General features: G+C 55.7%; 1 protein-coding gene across 1 annotated transcript; it reads right to left on the reverse strand.

Moving 5' to 3' along the window:
- Nucleotides 1-205: 205 nt before the first annotated feature.
- KCNN4 (potassium calcium-activated channel subfamily N member 4) lies at nucleotides 206-13,577 on the reverse strand. The gene is made up of 9 exons (XM_055551536.1): nucleotides 13,419-13,577; nucleotides 10,239-10,334; nucleotides 8,518-8,948; nucleotides 6,208-6,343; nucleotides 3,156-3,266; nucleotides 2,914-3,032; nucleotides 2,451-2,520; nucleotides 1,064-1,231; nucleotides 206-806 (listed from the first exon to the last, which is right to left on the reverse strand). The coding sequence occupies exons 1-8, from the start codon at nucleotides 13,575-13,577 to the stop codon at nucleotides 1,067-1,069; spliced, it is 1,287 nt and encodes a 428-aa protein (XP_055407511.1). The 3' UTR covers nucleotides 206-806; nucleotides 1,064-1,066.
- Nucleotides 13,578-17,126: the final 3,549 nt, after the last annotated feature.

Raw genomic sequence — 17,126 nt, forward strand, 5'->3', positions numbered from 1 at the left:
CGGGAGGAGGGCACGGCAACCCTCTGCAGTGTTCTTGCCTGGAGAATCCCCGTGGACAGAGGAGCCTGGCGGGCTACAGTCCATAGAGTCGCAAAGAGCCAAACAACTGTAGCGACTGAGCACGCAAGCAGGTTCAGACAGGGAAAGGGCCTTCCACTGGCTGACCTGCCTGTTTGGAGTGTGGGTGTGTTTAGAAAGAAACAACAACTTCTGGCTTTGTTTAACATTTATTGCAAAGTATAAGAGCAGAGACTGGTGGGCTGCACCCTGGCCCCTCCCACCTTCTCCCACCAGATAATTCTCTGCACCTCTGGAGAAAGTATCCTCCTTGCTCTACCGCCAGGGGGCGCTGCCTCCTGCCTCGTCCCGGCCTTGGGCCTGGTTCCTTTAGCTCTGCTGGCCGGCTGGTGGGTCACTGAGGCAGCCCTGGATCCTGGACTCTGGGCCCCTGCGCCCCTCCTCTTCCTCCTCTGGGACCCAGGAGTCCCGGCCCCCAAGCACCTCCACGTCCAACTGAAAGCTGGTGGCCATCTACAGCAGCAGAGTGAGGATGTTTTTGTCGAGTGTATGTGGGGCAGGGGTGACCGTTTTCCCATTTGGGGCCTTGATGGGGGGTGGGCCACGGCCTCCCTCCTTAATCCAGCATCCCCTCTGGCATCCTTCAGCATCCACCATCCAAGGTGGGGCCCCCAGCAGTCCTCACACTTAGGGGGTGCTTTATATGTGCGGCTGGGTCAGGAGTAGCAGAGAGAATGTCCTTGACCTCAATCATGGGGAAGGGTAGCCTGGTTCTTCCCAGATGGGTCCTGGGGAGACGAACAGAGAGTTGGATAGAAAGGCAGACCGGACACCAGAGGAAGAGACAAACCAAGCAAAGAAAGAGGGTGGGGGGCGGTCCAGCCCCAAACTTGGTGTCCCTCACTGCAGGCAGAGCCAGAGCAGAAGAGATCGGGTGGCCTCAACTCCAGCCCCTCCGTCCCCCTCCCCTTTAGCCACATAGGGTGCTGGCCACAGGGCACCCTTCCTCCAGGAGGTTCTCTTGCCCAAGTCTCAGCCCCCTCACCAGCTACGTGGCCTCCTGGCTTGGTTCTGGAAGCTGCCGCGGCCCCAGCACAGCACTGAGCAACTCGCTCAGGGTGTCCAGCCTCCCTGCTAGCGCATCAATCTGCTTCTCCAGGGCCTGGTGAGAGCTGCTCAGACGGAGCTGCAGGTCGCACAGGATCATGTGCATCTGGGCAGAGGTCAGAGGAATCAGGGGGCTGGGGGAGACTCCCTCCCTGCCCTGCAGAGTAAGGCAGTGGAACCAGCATTTCCTAAGCCCTTACAGGCCCAGGAGATTATCCTCAATAATAACAGTTACCATTTATCAACCACCTGCCACCGCCCAGCGACTGGGCCACGTGATCCTCATACGCAGTTTAAAATCCTCCTAAAAGTGTGGGAATGGGAATCCTGTTTCCATTTTTAACAGCTGAGGAAACAGGCCTGGAGAAGATAAGTTGACATGCCCAAGGCAGCGCCCGGATCAGGGTGACCCGAGAACGTAGTAGGCGCTCACTTAAGTCTTTGTGGCCTTGATGGCTGCCTGACTTTAAAACCCACAGAGTCCTTTCTCTGCCTTCTCAAACTAGGATTCACAGCTTCGCCCTTCAGGGCGTGGGAGCTTTCTATGAAAACTTTTGACTTCCGCGTTTGGGGCCAGGTGGCTAATCTTAGAAATCACGGCCTGCCAATTCCGGCAGATCTAGGCCACTGCCATGCAGTTTAGGGGCCCGGCACCTGCAACTGTGTTTACCATGGCATCAGGGCCCAGGGCCACTGTTTGAGTTGTCGCGGGCCAATGAGAAAAAAGCAAAGGCTACCGGATAAGCAAGAGGAGCTGCTAACCAAGTCAGTGGGGCGCGACGTCACTGACCCTGAGCACCTCAGAGTCAAGGAGACCCGGCAGAAGGAGGGCAAGCCCTCGACCAGGAAGCCTGCCCGGCGCTCCTGGCCACCTTCCTCCTCTTCACAGCAGCAGCACAGATTGAGTTTTCCCAGAACAATGTCACTCGTCTGTATGTTGGTGCTGTTAATTCACATTTTATTGCTTTGCACTTTGTGTTTGAACTTCGTCTGTCAATTTGCTTTGGTTTTATGGTTGTATAAGAGTCATAGTTGAAAGGAATTTTATATCTACCCACATGTAGGGAACTTGACAATGGAAATAATTTCACATCAAACACTGGAGTTCTTTGCACAAGTAAGTTCCTTAGGCTTCAAAGGAAGCTGCACCTTTCACGAGAAGCTCTATTGCATCATTCACTTATTCATTTGTTTGTTCCTTCAATCACAAGAGCTTTCTTGAGTGCCCGTGTGTGCCAGTGTCCCCGATTCCAGGCCTAGAGCTCCTTACCAGCCACCCCCTACCTCCCTCTTCTCCTAGACCCCCTCTCACGGGATCCCAGTACCTTGGAGATGTCCACCATAGAGTTCACTTGCTCCCGGAGCTTTCTGTGTTTCAGCCGCACCTGGCGGAACCTGGGGGTTAAAAAGAACAGCAAGGGGTGGGGGTCAGAGCGGCCCTAGCATAGGGGTGGGATGAGGGGAGGAGAGACTCACAAAGATAAGAGTATAATGAGGAAAAGTTGCCAGAGAACTGAAGGGGTGGGAGTGAGTGGCTGCACCCATAAGCCCACCTCCCACATAGAGACCCAGGTAGCCAGACCCACAGGCACTCTGAAACATGCAGACCAAACCATCACAGACACACAGTCACTGTGATGTCCAGGTGGGCATCTGTTTAGTGGGACCACACGCAGGCATCCTGACCTGGGTATGCATTCATACTCACACACGGACACACACACACACACTCACACCCTGCAGAGAGGAGTAGACTCAGACAGGGCTGTACACGGCGTGTGCACACACCTGTTGATGGCAGCCAGCAGCCGGCGCTGGTGCTTGCGGGCGGCTCCAGACTCCTTCCTGCGTGTATGTTTGTACAACATCCAGGACTCTTGCAGCACTCGGGCAGCTGACTCCCTCATCTGGGGGTGGGCGGCACAGTGTCAGGGGAGATGGACCCCCTAGGGCTCTGGGAGGAGGGGCTGGGGGCTTGGACTGCTGGGTCTGAGAGAGGGTGTGTTCTGGGTGCTGGGGGCCCCCCTCACCTCTTTGGCATACTGAATATCCATCATGAAGTTGTGCACATGCTTCTCTGCCTTATTAAACTCCAGCTTCCGGGCCACCACGGCCACCAGCAGGGCTGTGCAGCAGACTCCCTGTGGGCACAGCAGGTGTTATGACACAGGGGCCCTGGGGCTCTGAGGGCCAGCCATGTGCCACCAACTCTCTCTATCTCTCCTTGAACCCACCCAACAGCCACAGCTGGCAGGTACCACCCTCCTAGTTGACAAACAAGCAAACCCACTGGGAGAGAACCAGGGTCCCAGAGGTCCCAGAGGTGGAGCTGAGATCAAAATCACACATCTGAGTGCAACTCCCGGGCATGGTGTTTACACCTTACCATGTCCTGTTTTGTTAAGGGTGTGATCGGAGACGGGGGAGAAGGGCTGGTGCTGGGTGACAGGCAGACCTCAGGCTCCTGCAGGACCCCTGCCTCCCCACGTTCCAGTCGGCCATCAGGTCATCAGGGGTGTTCTTCCCCCTCCTCCCCACCCCTACAGATGCTGCCCAGCTCTGGCCACATCTTCTCCCTCCTGGACAATTTCTAGCCTCCCCTTCACCCCATCCTGACCCAGCTGTGACCCTGACCCCCTCACCCTAATCTCCTTCTGAACTCCCATGGCCCCAGACTTCTTAGCCTGGCTCTCAGGGCCTGCTAAGGTCCAGGCCACTCCTTCTCTGCCCAGCCTCCCTCTCAGGCAATTCATCCCTCACCTGCCTGAGCACCTTGTTCCAAACCCTCACTCTCATCCCTTCCTTCTTGAGGCCTCTGATCCATCAAGGCCCCATCAAATCCCGACTGCCCTGTACCACCTGCTCACTGTCCCTGGAGTTAGAAAGAATCATCTGAAGTCTGTCCCCATCCCATTATGTTTCAGCTCTTGACCCTCAGAACAATTTACTAGCTACAGGGACCGCTTGGGTTCCAAGTCCAGCTTGGAGCAAGTTATCTAATCTCACAGTGCCTGAGCTTCTTATCTGTGCAATGTGCACGCCCTCACAGAATAACTCCAGGGATTCCATCAGTTAGCACCTTGAGAGCAGAGCCTGGCAGAGTATGGACCCAATAAAATTTAGCCATTATTATTTCATTGCATCCTGGAACCTCTTGGCCGGGAGTAGGCTGTGAACTCTAGTGCAAAGCTACTGCAAAACTCACCATGAAAGAGTCTTCTGTCTCAGGTTCTCCCTTTCTCAAATGAGGGAGGAGGTCCCAGGCAGCCCTGAGGGCGCCTGACCCTTTGGGAGTGTGTCCCTGGCTGCATCCCTGCCCCTCTTTCCTAGTCACAGAGACTCACCACTGTGTGTGTGTGTGTATGTGTGAGCCACATTTCCCTGCCACCCCATGCATCACCTGTGGACCCAGGACTCGGGGGTTCAGCATGTCCTTCCTGGGACAAATCAGGGCTGGGGGCTGTTGGCTTGAATTCCTGAGCTTGAAGGGAGCCAGATCTCATAGGGAGGTGGAGGCCAAGGCATTGGGTGCTGGGTCTATAAAGGGAAGGAGGTGGGTGTCTAGATTCAGAGGGAGGCTGACTCTGGGGTACGGGCTCGGGTCTAAGGCTTAGGGAGCCCTCTGTCTCATCCTTGAGGGCACAGGAGCTAGGATAGCATACAGCCACATGCTTGGAACCAGCTACAGTAACAGCTTCCCCATTGCCACCCCTGACCCATTTCCTGAGCCTTTCTTGTGCTTGAGACCCTTTGTGTGCTGTGCTGTGCTATGTTCAGTTGCTTCAGTCACGTCCAACTTTTTGCAACCTGCCAGGCTCCTCTGTCCATGGGATTCTTCAGGCAAGAGTACTGGAGTGGGTTGCCATGCCCTTCTCCAGGGGATCTTCCTGACCCAGGGATCAAACTGGTGTCTCGTGTCTCCCGCATCGCAGGCAGATTCTTTACCCACTGAGCCACCTGGAAGCCCTTTTGAGACCCTTTACATGGTTTAATTAATTTAGTCTTCTCAGGAGCTCCTTGAGCAGTACACTGGTATCATCATCCCCATTTTATAGACGAGGAAACTGAGGCCCAGAAAGATTATATGGCTGACTCCCAGCTAGGAAGTGGCAGAAACAGAATTTGAACTTGAGCAGCCCGAGCCCACAGGCAAGCTCCTGATATCTATATGCAATAGCCTTAATGGAGACTGGGAAACTGGATCCCTGGGTCCTGAAGGAACCTGGAGCTGGAAAACCAGGTACCCTGAGTCCTGGATGATTGAGAGGGTAAAGAGGGGAGAGAGCAAGATCCTGAGCCTTGGGGGAACTCAGGGGTGGATTCCTGAATTCTGGGAGGAAAAAGGGAAAAAGGACTGGGAGGTTCCCAAGGAGGATGAGGTCTGGGGTGCTAGATTCCAGAGAGAGTTAGGACTTTAGGAGATGGATTCCTGGGATTTTCAAAGGAAATAGGGCTGGTGTCTGTGTTCTGAGCAAAGATCCACATAGTCAGAGCTATGGTTTTTCCAGCGGTCATGTACAGATGTGAGAGCTGGATCATTAAGAAGGCTGAGAGCTAAGAATTGATGCTTTTGAACTGTGGTGCTGGAGAAGACTCAAGAGTCCCCTTGGACAGCAAGATCAAGCCAGTCAATCCTAAAGAAAATCAACTCTGAATATTCATTGGAAGGACTCTTGTTGAAGCTGAAGCTCCAATACTTTTGATCACTGGATGGGAAGAGCCAACTCATTGGAAAAGACCCTGATGCTAGGAGAGACTGTAGGCAATAGGAAAAGGGGACAGCAGAGGATGAGATGGTCAGATAGCATCACCAACTCAATGGACATGAATTTGAGCAAACTCTGGGAGACAGTAGAGGACAGAAAAGCCTGGCATGCTACAGTCCATGGGGTTGCAAAGAGTTGGACACAACTTAGGATCTGAACAAAAATGATTGTGTCCTGGTCAGGCAGTGAGGCTGTAGGGGTCCAGACACCCATGTTTCCTGGGGTGTACCTGAGGGCTTCAGTTGGCTCCATGGTTTCCTGGGGCCTGAGGGATGAGCAGTGTGCAATACAGGAGCCCCTGAGTGGATGTACTCACCATGACGCCAGTGCAGAGGCAGACAATCTTGCCCCACATGGTGCCTGGCACCACATCGCCGTAGCCAATGGTCAGGAATGTGATGGGGATCAGCCACAGTGTGTCCGAAAGGTGCCCGGTGGCATTCACGGCCTGCCTATAGGGGAAGAGCGGGTTAGTTCTGGGGTTCCTGTGGTGTTTGATACCCTCTTTCTTAGCACACACCCACAGTCAAAAAAAGCACTCAAAGCTTGCCTGGCTTTGGCAAGCCTGCCTGGCCTCCTCTTTGCCATGTGACCTAGACAAGATGCTCAACCACTGTGGGCTGTGGGCTTTGAACCTGGATCCTGTCAATTCCAAAGCCCATTTGGTTTCAGCTAGGCTACCAGGGCTGCTGCATTTAATGTGGTTGAGGGGTTGAAAGGGGGAAGAAACCCAACCTGAAGTTCACTTGTCAGTCCCTGGCAGGGAACTGCCTCCACCCAGAGAAAGGGTGGGTTTTCTGATTTCCACAAAGATTCTATGTGGCCTAGAGGTGGCTCTATCAGGACTAAAAAGGTGGGACTCTAAAAAGGCTTGGGCGAGGGGATTCTCTTCTTTCCCCACACTTCATGGAAGGGGATATTTAGGTCTAGTCATAGAAAGGACTGAAAATCAGGATGTGTCTAACTCTGACCCATAGTTAGGCCAGAGCAAAGAAAGCATCATTCACCAGGGTCCCAGAAACCTCAAAACCACTAAGTTAGTGCCCTGAGGTGGGGACTGAATCTGTACGGTTAAGCCCCACCCCTTTCATCCCAAAGTACACTCAAGTTTGTGGACTTCCGCCTCTCAGAGGCTCAGAGAGGAGAAATCTCAGGGCAGATGGTCCCATTCTCCACCTCCCCTCAAGAATCCTTTGCTCGATGTACTAAACTAGAGGTTCTCAAACTTGGGCCAGCATCAGAATCAACTGTTAAAAACAGATTGCTGGGTCCCGCCCATTAGAGTCTTGGATTCCATAGATATGGGTGGGGCCTGCGAATTTGGATTTGCAACCAGTTCCCAGGAGATAGAGAGCATACTAAAAAGCAGAGACATTACTTTGCCAGCAAAGGTCTGTCTAGTTAAAGCTATGGTTCTTCCAGTGGTCATGTATGGATGTGAGAGCTGGACTATAAAGAAGGCTGAGTGCCAAAGAATTGAGGCTTTGAACTGTGATGTTGGAGAAGACTCTTGAGAGTCCCTTGGACTGCAAGGAGATCCAACTAGTCCATCCTAAAGAAATAAGTCCTGAATATTCATTGGAAGGACTGATGCTGAAGCTGAAACTCCAATATTTTGGCCATCTGATGCAAAGAACTGACTCATTGGAAAAGACCCTGATGCTGGGAAAGATTGAGGGCAGAAGGTGAAGGAGACGACAGAAGATGAGATGGTTGGATGGCATCACTGACTCAATGGACATAAGTTTGAGTAAACTCCAGGAGTTGGTGATGGACAGGGAGGCCTGGCATGTTGCAGTCCATGGGGTCACAAAGAGTCGGACACAACTGAGCAACTGAACTAAATCCAGGAGATGCTGCTGGTCCCAGAACCGCTGGCTAAGATTACCCCTAATTTTTTTTATCTGTAAGATAAATGGGGCTTCCCTGGTGGCTCAGTGGTAAAGAATCCATCTGCTAATGCAGGAGACGTGGGTTCAATTTCTGGATTGGGAAGATCCCTGGAGAAGGAAATAGCAACCTACTCTAGTATTCTTGCCTGGGAAATCCCAGGGACAGAGGAGGCTGACAGTCTACAGTCCATGGGGTCGCAAAGAGTCAGACAGGACTTGGTGACTAAAACAACAACAAAGATAAGTGGAGGCCCTGATGGGGTACAGTTCCAGCATCAGGTCGGAGTCCCGCAGGCAGCCGGGAATTTCTTCCAGGGCAGCCCCGGGGTGGTTAGGAGCACCTACCAGTGCATCTGTGCTAATTTGGAAAAAAAGAAAGTCTCCTTCCTTCAAAGCAGGTGCAACCCTTGGCCAGCCAGGCCCCAGGGCCTGCATTATACCTGGATTCCGGAGGCAGGAGAGATTTGAGGCAGGAAGGGCGGGGCTTCCTAGGGTATATGTGTGTTGGGGGGTTGGGGTGGGGGAGACTGGAGGCTGCAAGTGGACGAAAGGCTTTGGGGCTGGTCTGTCAGTTCTTCCCACCCCGCTGCATAAGAGTGCGGACAGATAGCTTTCTCCACGGCTTGGTCCCGGGGAGTCCTGATCTGCAGCACCGTGCAGGGCAAGCCTGGTTGTAAGCGGCTCCTCCAGAGGCTTCAGGTACCCTCCATCCCCACCCGCCCTGGCACCCTCACCTCTCGGCTACCGACAGCACCCAGGCGGTGGTGAGCCAGAGGCCAAGCGTGAGGCAGAGCAGCAGGCGGCCGGGGTGCGTGTTCATGTACAGCTTGGCCACGAACCAGTGGCGGAAGCGGACCTGGTTGAGCGCGCCGATGCTGCGGTAGGAGGCGTTGAGCAGGACGCCGCTGCGCAGGAGCAGGGCGCGGGGCACCAGGTACAGGCGCAGCAGCATGGCCAGCGACAGCAGCGCCTCCCCCTGGTCCAGGAAGCTGGGCCAGGACTGCGTGGCCGCGGTCTTCGGGAACCCCGAGCTCAGCACGCACGGCGGGCCCGGCACCGGCGGCGGGTGCAGCCCGCACACCACCAGCTCCAGCACGATCTGCGCCACCTGCCGCCCGGTCAGCGCCACGCGCCAGTCCCGGAGCCCGTTGTCCGTCATGAACAGCTGCGGGGAGGAGGACGGACGGAGAAGGAGGGAGTCACGCGAAGGTCAGGCGCCGGCTTCCCAGCCTGCGCGAGGAGATAAGTGGGGCGCACCCACGGGGCCGCAGAGGGAGGCAGATAGCGCAGGGCCTGGGGCCGGGGAGGGTGGGGAAGGGACACGGCAGGACCAGAGGAAGACATCTCTCCGCCTTCACTCCTGTGTTCCGTGCAGCCTACTTCCAGAACCTCCAGCCCAGGAACACTTATTGAGTGCCTACTGTGTGCCCGACGTTGAGATATGTTGAGGATATGGGTGAACAAGACAAAAACGCCTTCCTCCCTGGAGCCTACATTCCACATCCACGGAGGCAGGCCTTACTCCTGTCTCTGGGGACCCAGCAGTGTTACTGACAGCATCCCATTACAGTGACAATAGCCAACACGTGCGGGGCACCTGGGGGGTGCCCGGCATTGCGCTATCCTCTTTGGTGTTGTGACTCCCGGAATGCTCACAAGACAGTGAGATTGAAGGTATTCCTACTCCCACTTTATAGATGTGGAAACTGAGGCCCAGGGCGCTCAGGTGCAGCTGCACAGCTGGGCTACGAAATCAGGCCGCTTAACTTCTTGAATGACTGCTATGAATGATAAGGTCTACTTACTGAGCTTGTCTTGTATGCCAGTCTCTGCAAGGGGCATACCACACTCAGCCAATAACCCCCGTTTTATACACCAAGGTGGTGGGGCAAGGGTCTAGGGGTATGGAAGATGGGAGGAGAGGGGAAGGGGTGCGGAGCCCAGTGTGGATTGAGACATGCGATGGGAGGGGGGATCCATGTGGGGGAGAGGGCGCCCTTCCATGTGATGGGAAGGGTGCCTAGATCTGGGGGTCATTGGCACAGAGGTGGGGAGCTCAGGCATGGGGAAGGACTTCAGGCACTAGGATCTGAGTTGTTGGGACTGGAATAGGTGGGGGCCCAAGGGTTAAAGAAGGGAGATCTGGGAGGCTGGACCTGGTGTGAGGTAGCCTGGAGCTAGAGTGGACAGAGAGGCCTGGGGGTGGGAACTCTCGGCACCTACAGGAGTGCCTGCCAGGTGAGTCAGAGGGCAGCAGGTGGAGGAAGGTCAGGGCTGCTCCAGGAGGCTCTGTCTGTTGTCCACGGTTCATCCCCTCCGGGTAGATAAGGGTGTGGATGCATCTCAGGGTGGAGGAAGCTCATTACTCAGCTCAGCAGGCTGGAAAGTGTGAGCTGACAGGGCGTGGTGGGGGCTTAGGGGAGCAAGAAGGGGCTGGGGGTGGGGCCTGCCCTACCTGGACCTCTTTGGCGTGAAAGGCCACGATAAGGGAGAGGAGCAGGAACGTGGAAATGCTGATCATGCATTTAACCAGGAACAGGTAGAGCACCCACTGTTGGGAGGGAGAGAGAAAGGGGTGAGATCCTAGGTCTCCACCTGCTCTGCCCCCTCTACCCTCTTCCCAAACCACCATCCCTTCTCCCTTCCCATTGATTCCTAGCCTCCTAACCCCACCTCCAGTCCAGCCATCTCCTGATGCGTCCAGGTCTGAGGAAGCCTCAAAACTGTGATCGGGCCCCCAAGGAGAGCACCCTCTTCCTTCCTAAGGGGACAGCCCTGGCCCAGATGCAGGGTTCACCCTCCTCCTCAGCCTCTCCTAAGACCACACCCCTGAGAGAAGACCTCAAAATGCACATTCCTTCCTAACTGCCGCATATGGGTCCCCATCAAAAATAGTTCTCAGTTGGTGGAGGGGTGTCTAGAAACAGATATTTAGCCTCTAAAGAGTGTCCCTCCTCTTCCCTTCCTCCCCAGCTGGTCTCTGCCCTAGAAAGCAACCTCAAGTCTCCCCCCACCCCAGCAACCCAATTCCTAAGGAGCCTAGAAACTGTCACTCAATCCCCAAGGAATGAATGACAGCCTACCTTGCCCTCATTCAGGAGCTGGGTCCCTGAGACCCCAGCCCCAGCTTTGAGAAAGGCCTCCAGTCCTGCCCTGTATGGCCTTCCCCCACCCACCCCCCACCTGCTCCTGCCCTCTCTCCTGGCTCCAAGCCCAGGGCAGATCTGGCCGGAAGCACATGGCCTCCAGAAACCACGGGAAGTTTTTTTTCCCTCTCTTTGTGCGTCTGTACCTTGGAGGAATCTAGAATTCTTAAGGGAGAGATTTAGAGGGGAATGGGACTGCTGGATTCCCTAGGAGGGGGTGCCTGCCTGGAAGGTGGTGTCAGGGGAAAGCTGGGCGCCCGCAATGAGCTCAGCACCTGTTTCTTCTAGAACGCTGCCAGCTCTCCCCTCCGGCCAGGGCCCCGCCTCTGTGCAGGGGAAAAGGGCCAGTTTCCTGCCCCGGGGGGCCTGCCCCCCTCAACCCTCCCCGAACAATGGTGCTGTTGTCCCTAGCCCTCCCCCACCCCCTCATTCCTCTATGGCTCCCCAGTTCCCTCTCCCTTTCTTTAGTTTGTCTCAAGCACCCCACCTGACCCAGCCCTCTCCCAGCTCTGTCGTCCACTTCTCTGGTGGTCCTCTCTCCTTTGCAATTCTTTTTGCCCCGAATCCTGCACCCCCTTCTCTGTCTGTAGCACGCTGTCTCTCACTACATCTTTGCCTTGGTCTCTGTCTGTCTGCGTCTTTCTGTGTATCTCTGCCTCTGTGTGTTTGTGCGTGTGTTGAGTCGATTCAGTCGGGTCTGACTCTTTGTGACCCCATGGACTGCAGCCCGCCAGGCTCCTCTGTCCATGGGATTCTCCAGGCAAGAATACTGGAGTGGATTGCCATGCCCTCCTCCAGGGGATCTTCCCAACCCAGGGATGAAAACAGTGTCTCTTATGTCTCCTGCATTGGCAGGCGGGTTCTTTACCACTAGCACCACCTGTGTAGCCTCTCTGTACCCCTCACCACCCTCCCTCTCCTGCCCGGCTGCATCTGTCACGTTCCCCTGTCTCAGTGGGCTCTGGCCCCCGCCTCTCCAGCCCCTCCCTGCTATCAGCAGGTGTCTGGATCCCTGCAGAATGAATTCATTAGACTGTGATGGATTGTGATGGAGGTGGGGAGGGGACATGGGTATTGTCAAGGCGGTCATAGAAAGGGGGCTGAGGAGGACCCTTAGGGTCATCTATTTCAACCCTCACCCCCAATTTCCAGTTGACAAAACGGGCCCAGAGAGCTGCAGCAGATGCCAGAGTCGCCCTGCTGGAGGCAGCAGCCTGGTGGGCGGTGGAGGGAAGCAGGGGGAGGTGAGAAGGTGGAGAGACTGGATGGTGAAGGAAAGACCCCCGACCCATAGCATCTGCCCCCTTAGCCTCACCTCCCCTGCTGGGCGGGGTGCTGAAGCCTGGGAGCGGCGGGTCAGCTGGGCCATGCTTCCTGTTGGCCTGGGCTTCGGCGGCCCCACCCCCTCAGTGCCCGCTGCCCTCACCCGGCCAGAGGAAGCCAGTCTGCCCCGACCCTCCGTGGGGCTCCTGGGTACTTCAAAGCTGCCTGCCTCTCCCACTCCCAAATCCAAGCCTGAGCCTTGTCCCCGGGAATGCCCCCACCTCAACCCTCAAATCCAGGGCCCCCCGACAAGCCCAGTTCCACACCCCTTACCCCAGACAGATCTGCAGCCCCTCCTTTCCTGTTGAGCAATTCCGTCCCATCCTGCAGCTGCCAGTTCTGACCCATGTCCTTCATCTGCCCCCATCACAGCCCGGACCCGGGCTGGAATGTGCTGGAAGCCTGCTCAGACCTGTCCTGGCCCCACCTGTCCTTTCCTTCCCTACGCACACTATCCTCAAAGTCAGCCCCTCTTCCCCTACACACGCTCTAAGGCACCCTCCCCTTCAAACCCAGGAGCCCAGGCCCCCAGCCTCTCCTCCCCGGGACCCAGGAGCTCAGCCTACGAGAAACCTACCTCTCCCTTATTTCTCAGACTAAATAGATTCTGAGGAAGCTGAGCTTCTCAATGATGGAGATGGAATTGGCGGCAGGAGGGGGATGCTTCTCCCCCCCCACCAACCCCCACCCCCCAACCCCAGCCAGTTTTTTCCGTCTCTGCCCTTTGCCTCTGAGATACTGGGCAAACATTTGAGTTCAGATAAGGACCAAGGAGCCTCCACCTAGTGGAAGTCAGCCTTTCTCCTCACCCTCCCTTCACTGAACCTGGGGCTACCCCTCCCCTAATCTGCTCTTGGGAGACTCCGGTATCTGACCAGCCACCCCTTGGACCTCCAACTGTCTGACTGCAGTATCTTCAAATTGACACCCTGTGACCCCTCTTCCCTTCCTTTTGCAGAGGGGGCCCCCTACCATTTCCCTCCCTGCGTCCCAGGAGTCCAGCGCTCAACCTCCTCCACTCTCAGACCCGGGGGTCCCCGGCCCCACCTCCCTCTGACCCTGGCGTCTCAGCCCCCAGCACCTCCTCCTCCCTTAGACCCAGGAGTCCTGGCCCCCAGCCCCTCCTCCTTCAAGACTAGAAGTCTCTGCCTCTACCCTCCACTCACCGGGCACCCCCCGAACCACAGCATCTCCGCATGCAGGACCATGAGTCCAATGCCAGTTCCTGCCAGTGCCAGTGTCCAGCCAGCCAGACTCTTCTCCTGCTCCAGCAGGCGCTTTCGCCGCCGCAGGGCCCCCAGGCCCGGCACCAGCTCCCCGCCCATGGCTCCCGGGGTCTTGGGGCCCAGCCAGCTTCCTGCCCAGGGTCCCCCACCTCGCAGCACGCAAAGGGCAGCCACAGTGGCTTGAGGCCCCCAGCCTGCTCTGCTCCCTCGCTCTGGGCTTGTGCTTTGAGGCACAGCAGAGTCTGTGCCCTCTGGGAGGTGGTGACTGCTGGGCAGGGCGGGGAGGTGCTGGGGAGGCCCCCGGGCAGAGGGGAGGCTCCCCAACCCCCCTTCTCAGACTAAGGAGGGGCGGGGGTGTGTCTTAGGGCAGAGCAAGGAAGAGGCGTGCGTCCACGTGGATTAAGACACACACACACCAACACACAATGGGCTTTGTCACACACAACGGTCTGCAGCGTATAATACACACCTACACTGGGCCACACCCGGACACCACTCAACATGCAGTGATTACACCCTGAACCATGGCATGGCCAGAGACGGAACCTAACACCCATGGGCACACAACAGTACTGACACCGAGTGACTCACAACTCCCGACAAGCTCTGAAACCCACAGCCACACCCAGACACCACACACACGGTGTGACACACGCCGGCACTTAGCGAGCAGGCAGCGCCCCGTGGCACACAGGGCCACCCAAATATTGTCCACACAGAAGCACAGACATCACAGTCAAAACTGGCACAACATTGTCTGACACAAACAGCCACACTCAGACACGGCACAGGGGATGATGCCCGTCCGTAGCTACACAAACACGACCTATACAAGTGTTCCACAAACACGCAGTCTGTATTGACTTAGCAATCCCCCTGTGCCACGCACAGCATATCTGTATGAACAAGGCACGCAGCCATCACACACCCATGAAACAGTACCCAATATGTGCAGACACACAGCATTTAGTGACACACCCATGGCAGTCACCACTCACCTAGCACAGTGACTCCGGCACATAGGCTCATAGAATGATTCACAGCACACACGGATTCACCTCAACACACAATGTAACCCAAGTACACGCTGCCATTCAAATATACAGTCAGAGAACAGTAGGAATGGATGCGTGTGGGAAAAGCCTACAGGCACAGTGACACACACACAGAAACCCAGGGGGCACCTGCCCCTATAAGACGTCCTGAGCTGTTTTGTTGCATCACCCAGGACACAACAGAATGGTACCCGGGGGAGGGAGGCCGGGCACACAGGCTACATAGGCCCTGATGCCCAAGAGCCACATACACGGAGTAGAACACCACCATTGCCTCAGACTGACAGACAGCACATACCACCCCCACCACGCACATGATACACTCCAACACCAGTGGCCACACAAACACCACATATACAGGGTAATATGCAAAGACACCATGACCCCAAACACGGATACAGTCTGCCCAGCACAGACACTGTGTCCCGTGAACCGGCGGATGTGGCCCACTGACACATCCGTCACCTAGGCTGGCACCAACACCCACACAGCACCAGGGGGACACCCTCTGGTACAGTGTGATACACAGCCACACAGTCACAACACTCTGAGTGTGGTCACCGGGCTGTGTCCTTGGCAGGGAAAGGAGAGACCCCCAACATGGACATACACCTTGAAGGAGAGCACAGTGTCACATCACTGAGTGAGACACAACTGTTACACACACACAACCTATAAAGAGACACAACACGTGCGCTGATGTACAGAACAGCAAATGCAATGCAGAATGATGCGTGATGACTCCCAGAGTGACAGCCGCCTGGTGTGTGTCACGTGCCCACGTGCAGCAGCATAGAAGTCACGCACGGGTCTCTACTGTATACAGCTGGACACAGATCAAAGCCCTCCCGCAGCAACGCACGAGGACTTGCTGGCAGGGTGACACAAAACCCCTCTTAAGGTGTGGCTCGTGGACCCATGGACACCAATCTGGGTGGGGAGGAGGGACACACAAGGCATTAGCCCCTTTCCCTTCCCCGGAGTCACGTGTCGAGCAGGAACATGGACCCGCCAGCCACAGGGCAACGAGACACACACAGACACGCCTGGCGTCACACCAACACAACCCACACAGACACGCCCAGAGGCACCAAACCGCAAACGCAGACACACCCGGTGACAAAAACACAACCTAGGCTGGGGCCCTGCCCCGTGCCACGCGTGTGATCCCCACTCAGGATGGGAGGCGGAGACGCGGCGGGAGCGCGATGGAGACGCACGCGTGTGCCGGCTCGGAGGAGACGCTGCCGCCTCTGGGCGATCACAAGACTGCAGCCCGCACCCCAGCCGCCCACCTGCAGCCCTCCGTTTCTCCTCTCCTCCCTCTCGGCTTCCCCGGGGCCTCGCCTCTGACTCCTCTTGTCTCTCCCACTCTGGAAGCCTCTGGGTTCGTCTTTATCTCTGTCTTCGGCTGTCTTTCTTGGTCTCTGTTTTCCTCTGTTCTAAGCCCCTCTGTCTCTTCCGGCTCTCTCTCTCTGAGTACCTCTGACTCGGTGCATTTGTGTGGTTCCGTTTCTCTCTCTCACCCTGCTTCTCTTTGTGTCTCTGTGTCTCTCAGCATCTCTGTCTCTGCATCCCACTGCTTTTTAAAATTTTTACGAAGTATAGTTGATTTATAATGATTCTGGTGTACAGCAAGTAATTCAGTTATATATATGTGTGTGTGTGCGTGTGTAAATGTATATTTTCTTTCAGATTCTTTTCCATGATAGGTTATTACAAGATATTGAATGTAGTTCCCTATGCTATACAGTAGGTCCTTTTTGTTTCTCTATTTTATATACAGTAGTGGGTATCTGTTAATCCCAAATTCCCAATTTATCCCACCCCCTTTTGCCTGCAATGCGGGAAACCAGAGTTCCATCCCTGGGTGGGGAAGATCCCCTGAAGAAGGAAATGGCAACCCGCTCCAGTATTCTTGCCTGGAAAATCCCATGGACGGAGGAGCCTGGTAGGCTACATACAGTCCATGGGGTCGCAAAGGGTTGGACGCAACTGAGCAACTTCACTTTCCTTTTACCTTGGTGACCATAAGTTCGTTTTCCGTGTCTCTGACTCTATATCTGTTTTGTAAGTAAGTTTATTTGTGCCATTTTTTTTAGACTCCCTATATAGGTGATACCCGATGACCCCTCTGCTTTTCTATTTTGCTCTCTCTCCCTGTCCTCGTCCTTCTGCTTCCATGCCCCTCTTCTGTGTTCTCACTGTCTGTGTCTCTAACAGGCTCTGTCTCTCCTTTTTCTTTTTTGGTTGTGCCAAGTGACTTGTGGGGGTATTAGTTCCCTGACCAGGGATTGAACCCAGGTCCTCAACAGGGAAAGCGCAGAGTCCTAACCACTGAACATCCAGAGAATCCCCACCCCCACTCTGGGTCTCTGTCTCATCCTCTCTCTGTCTCTAGAGCTCTGTGTCTCTGGACCTCTCTAAGCTCATCTCTGCCTCAGTTTCCCTCTCCTGTTCAGAGACACAGCTGGGGACAGCCTTGCCTCCCCCGCCATTCCACCCCCGCCCCGCTTCAGGGGCCAAAGGCCAGAGACATCCAGACTGCAGCTGCCTGAGAGGGTCAGTAGCCACAGAACGGGCCCTTAGCCCC

The sequence above is a fragment of the Bubalus kerabau genome, chromosome 17 (genome assembly GCF_029407905.1).
Source record: "Bubalus kerabau isolate K-KA32 ecotype Philippines breed swamp buffalo chromosome 17, PCC_UOA_SB_1v2, whole genome shotgun sequence".
Taxonomy (NCBI): Eukaryota; Metazoa; Chordata; class Mammalia; order Artiodactyla; family Bovidae; genus Bubalus; species Bubalus kerabau.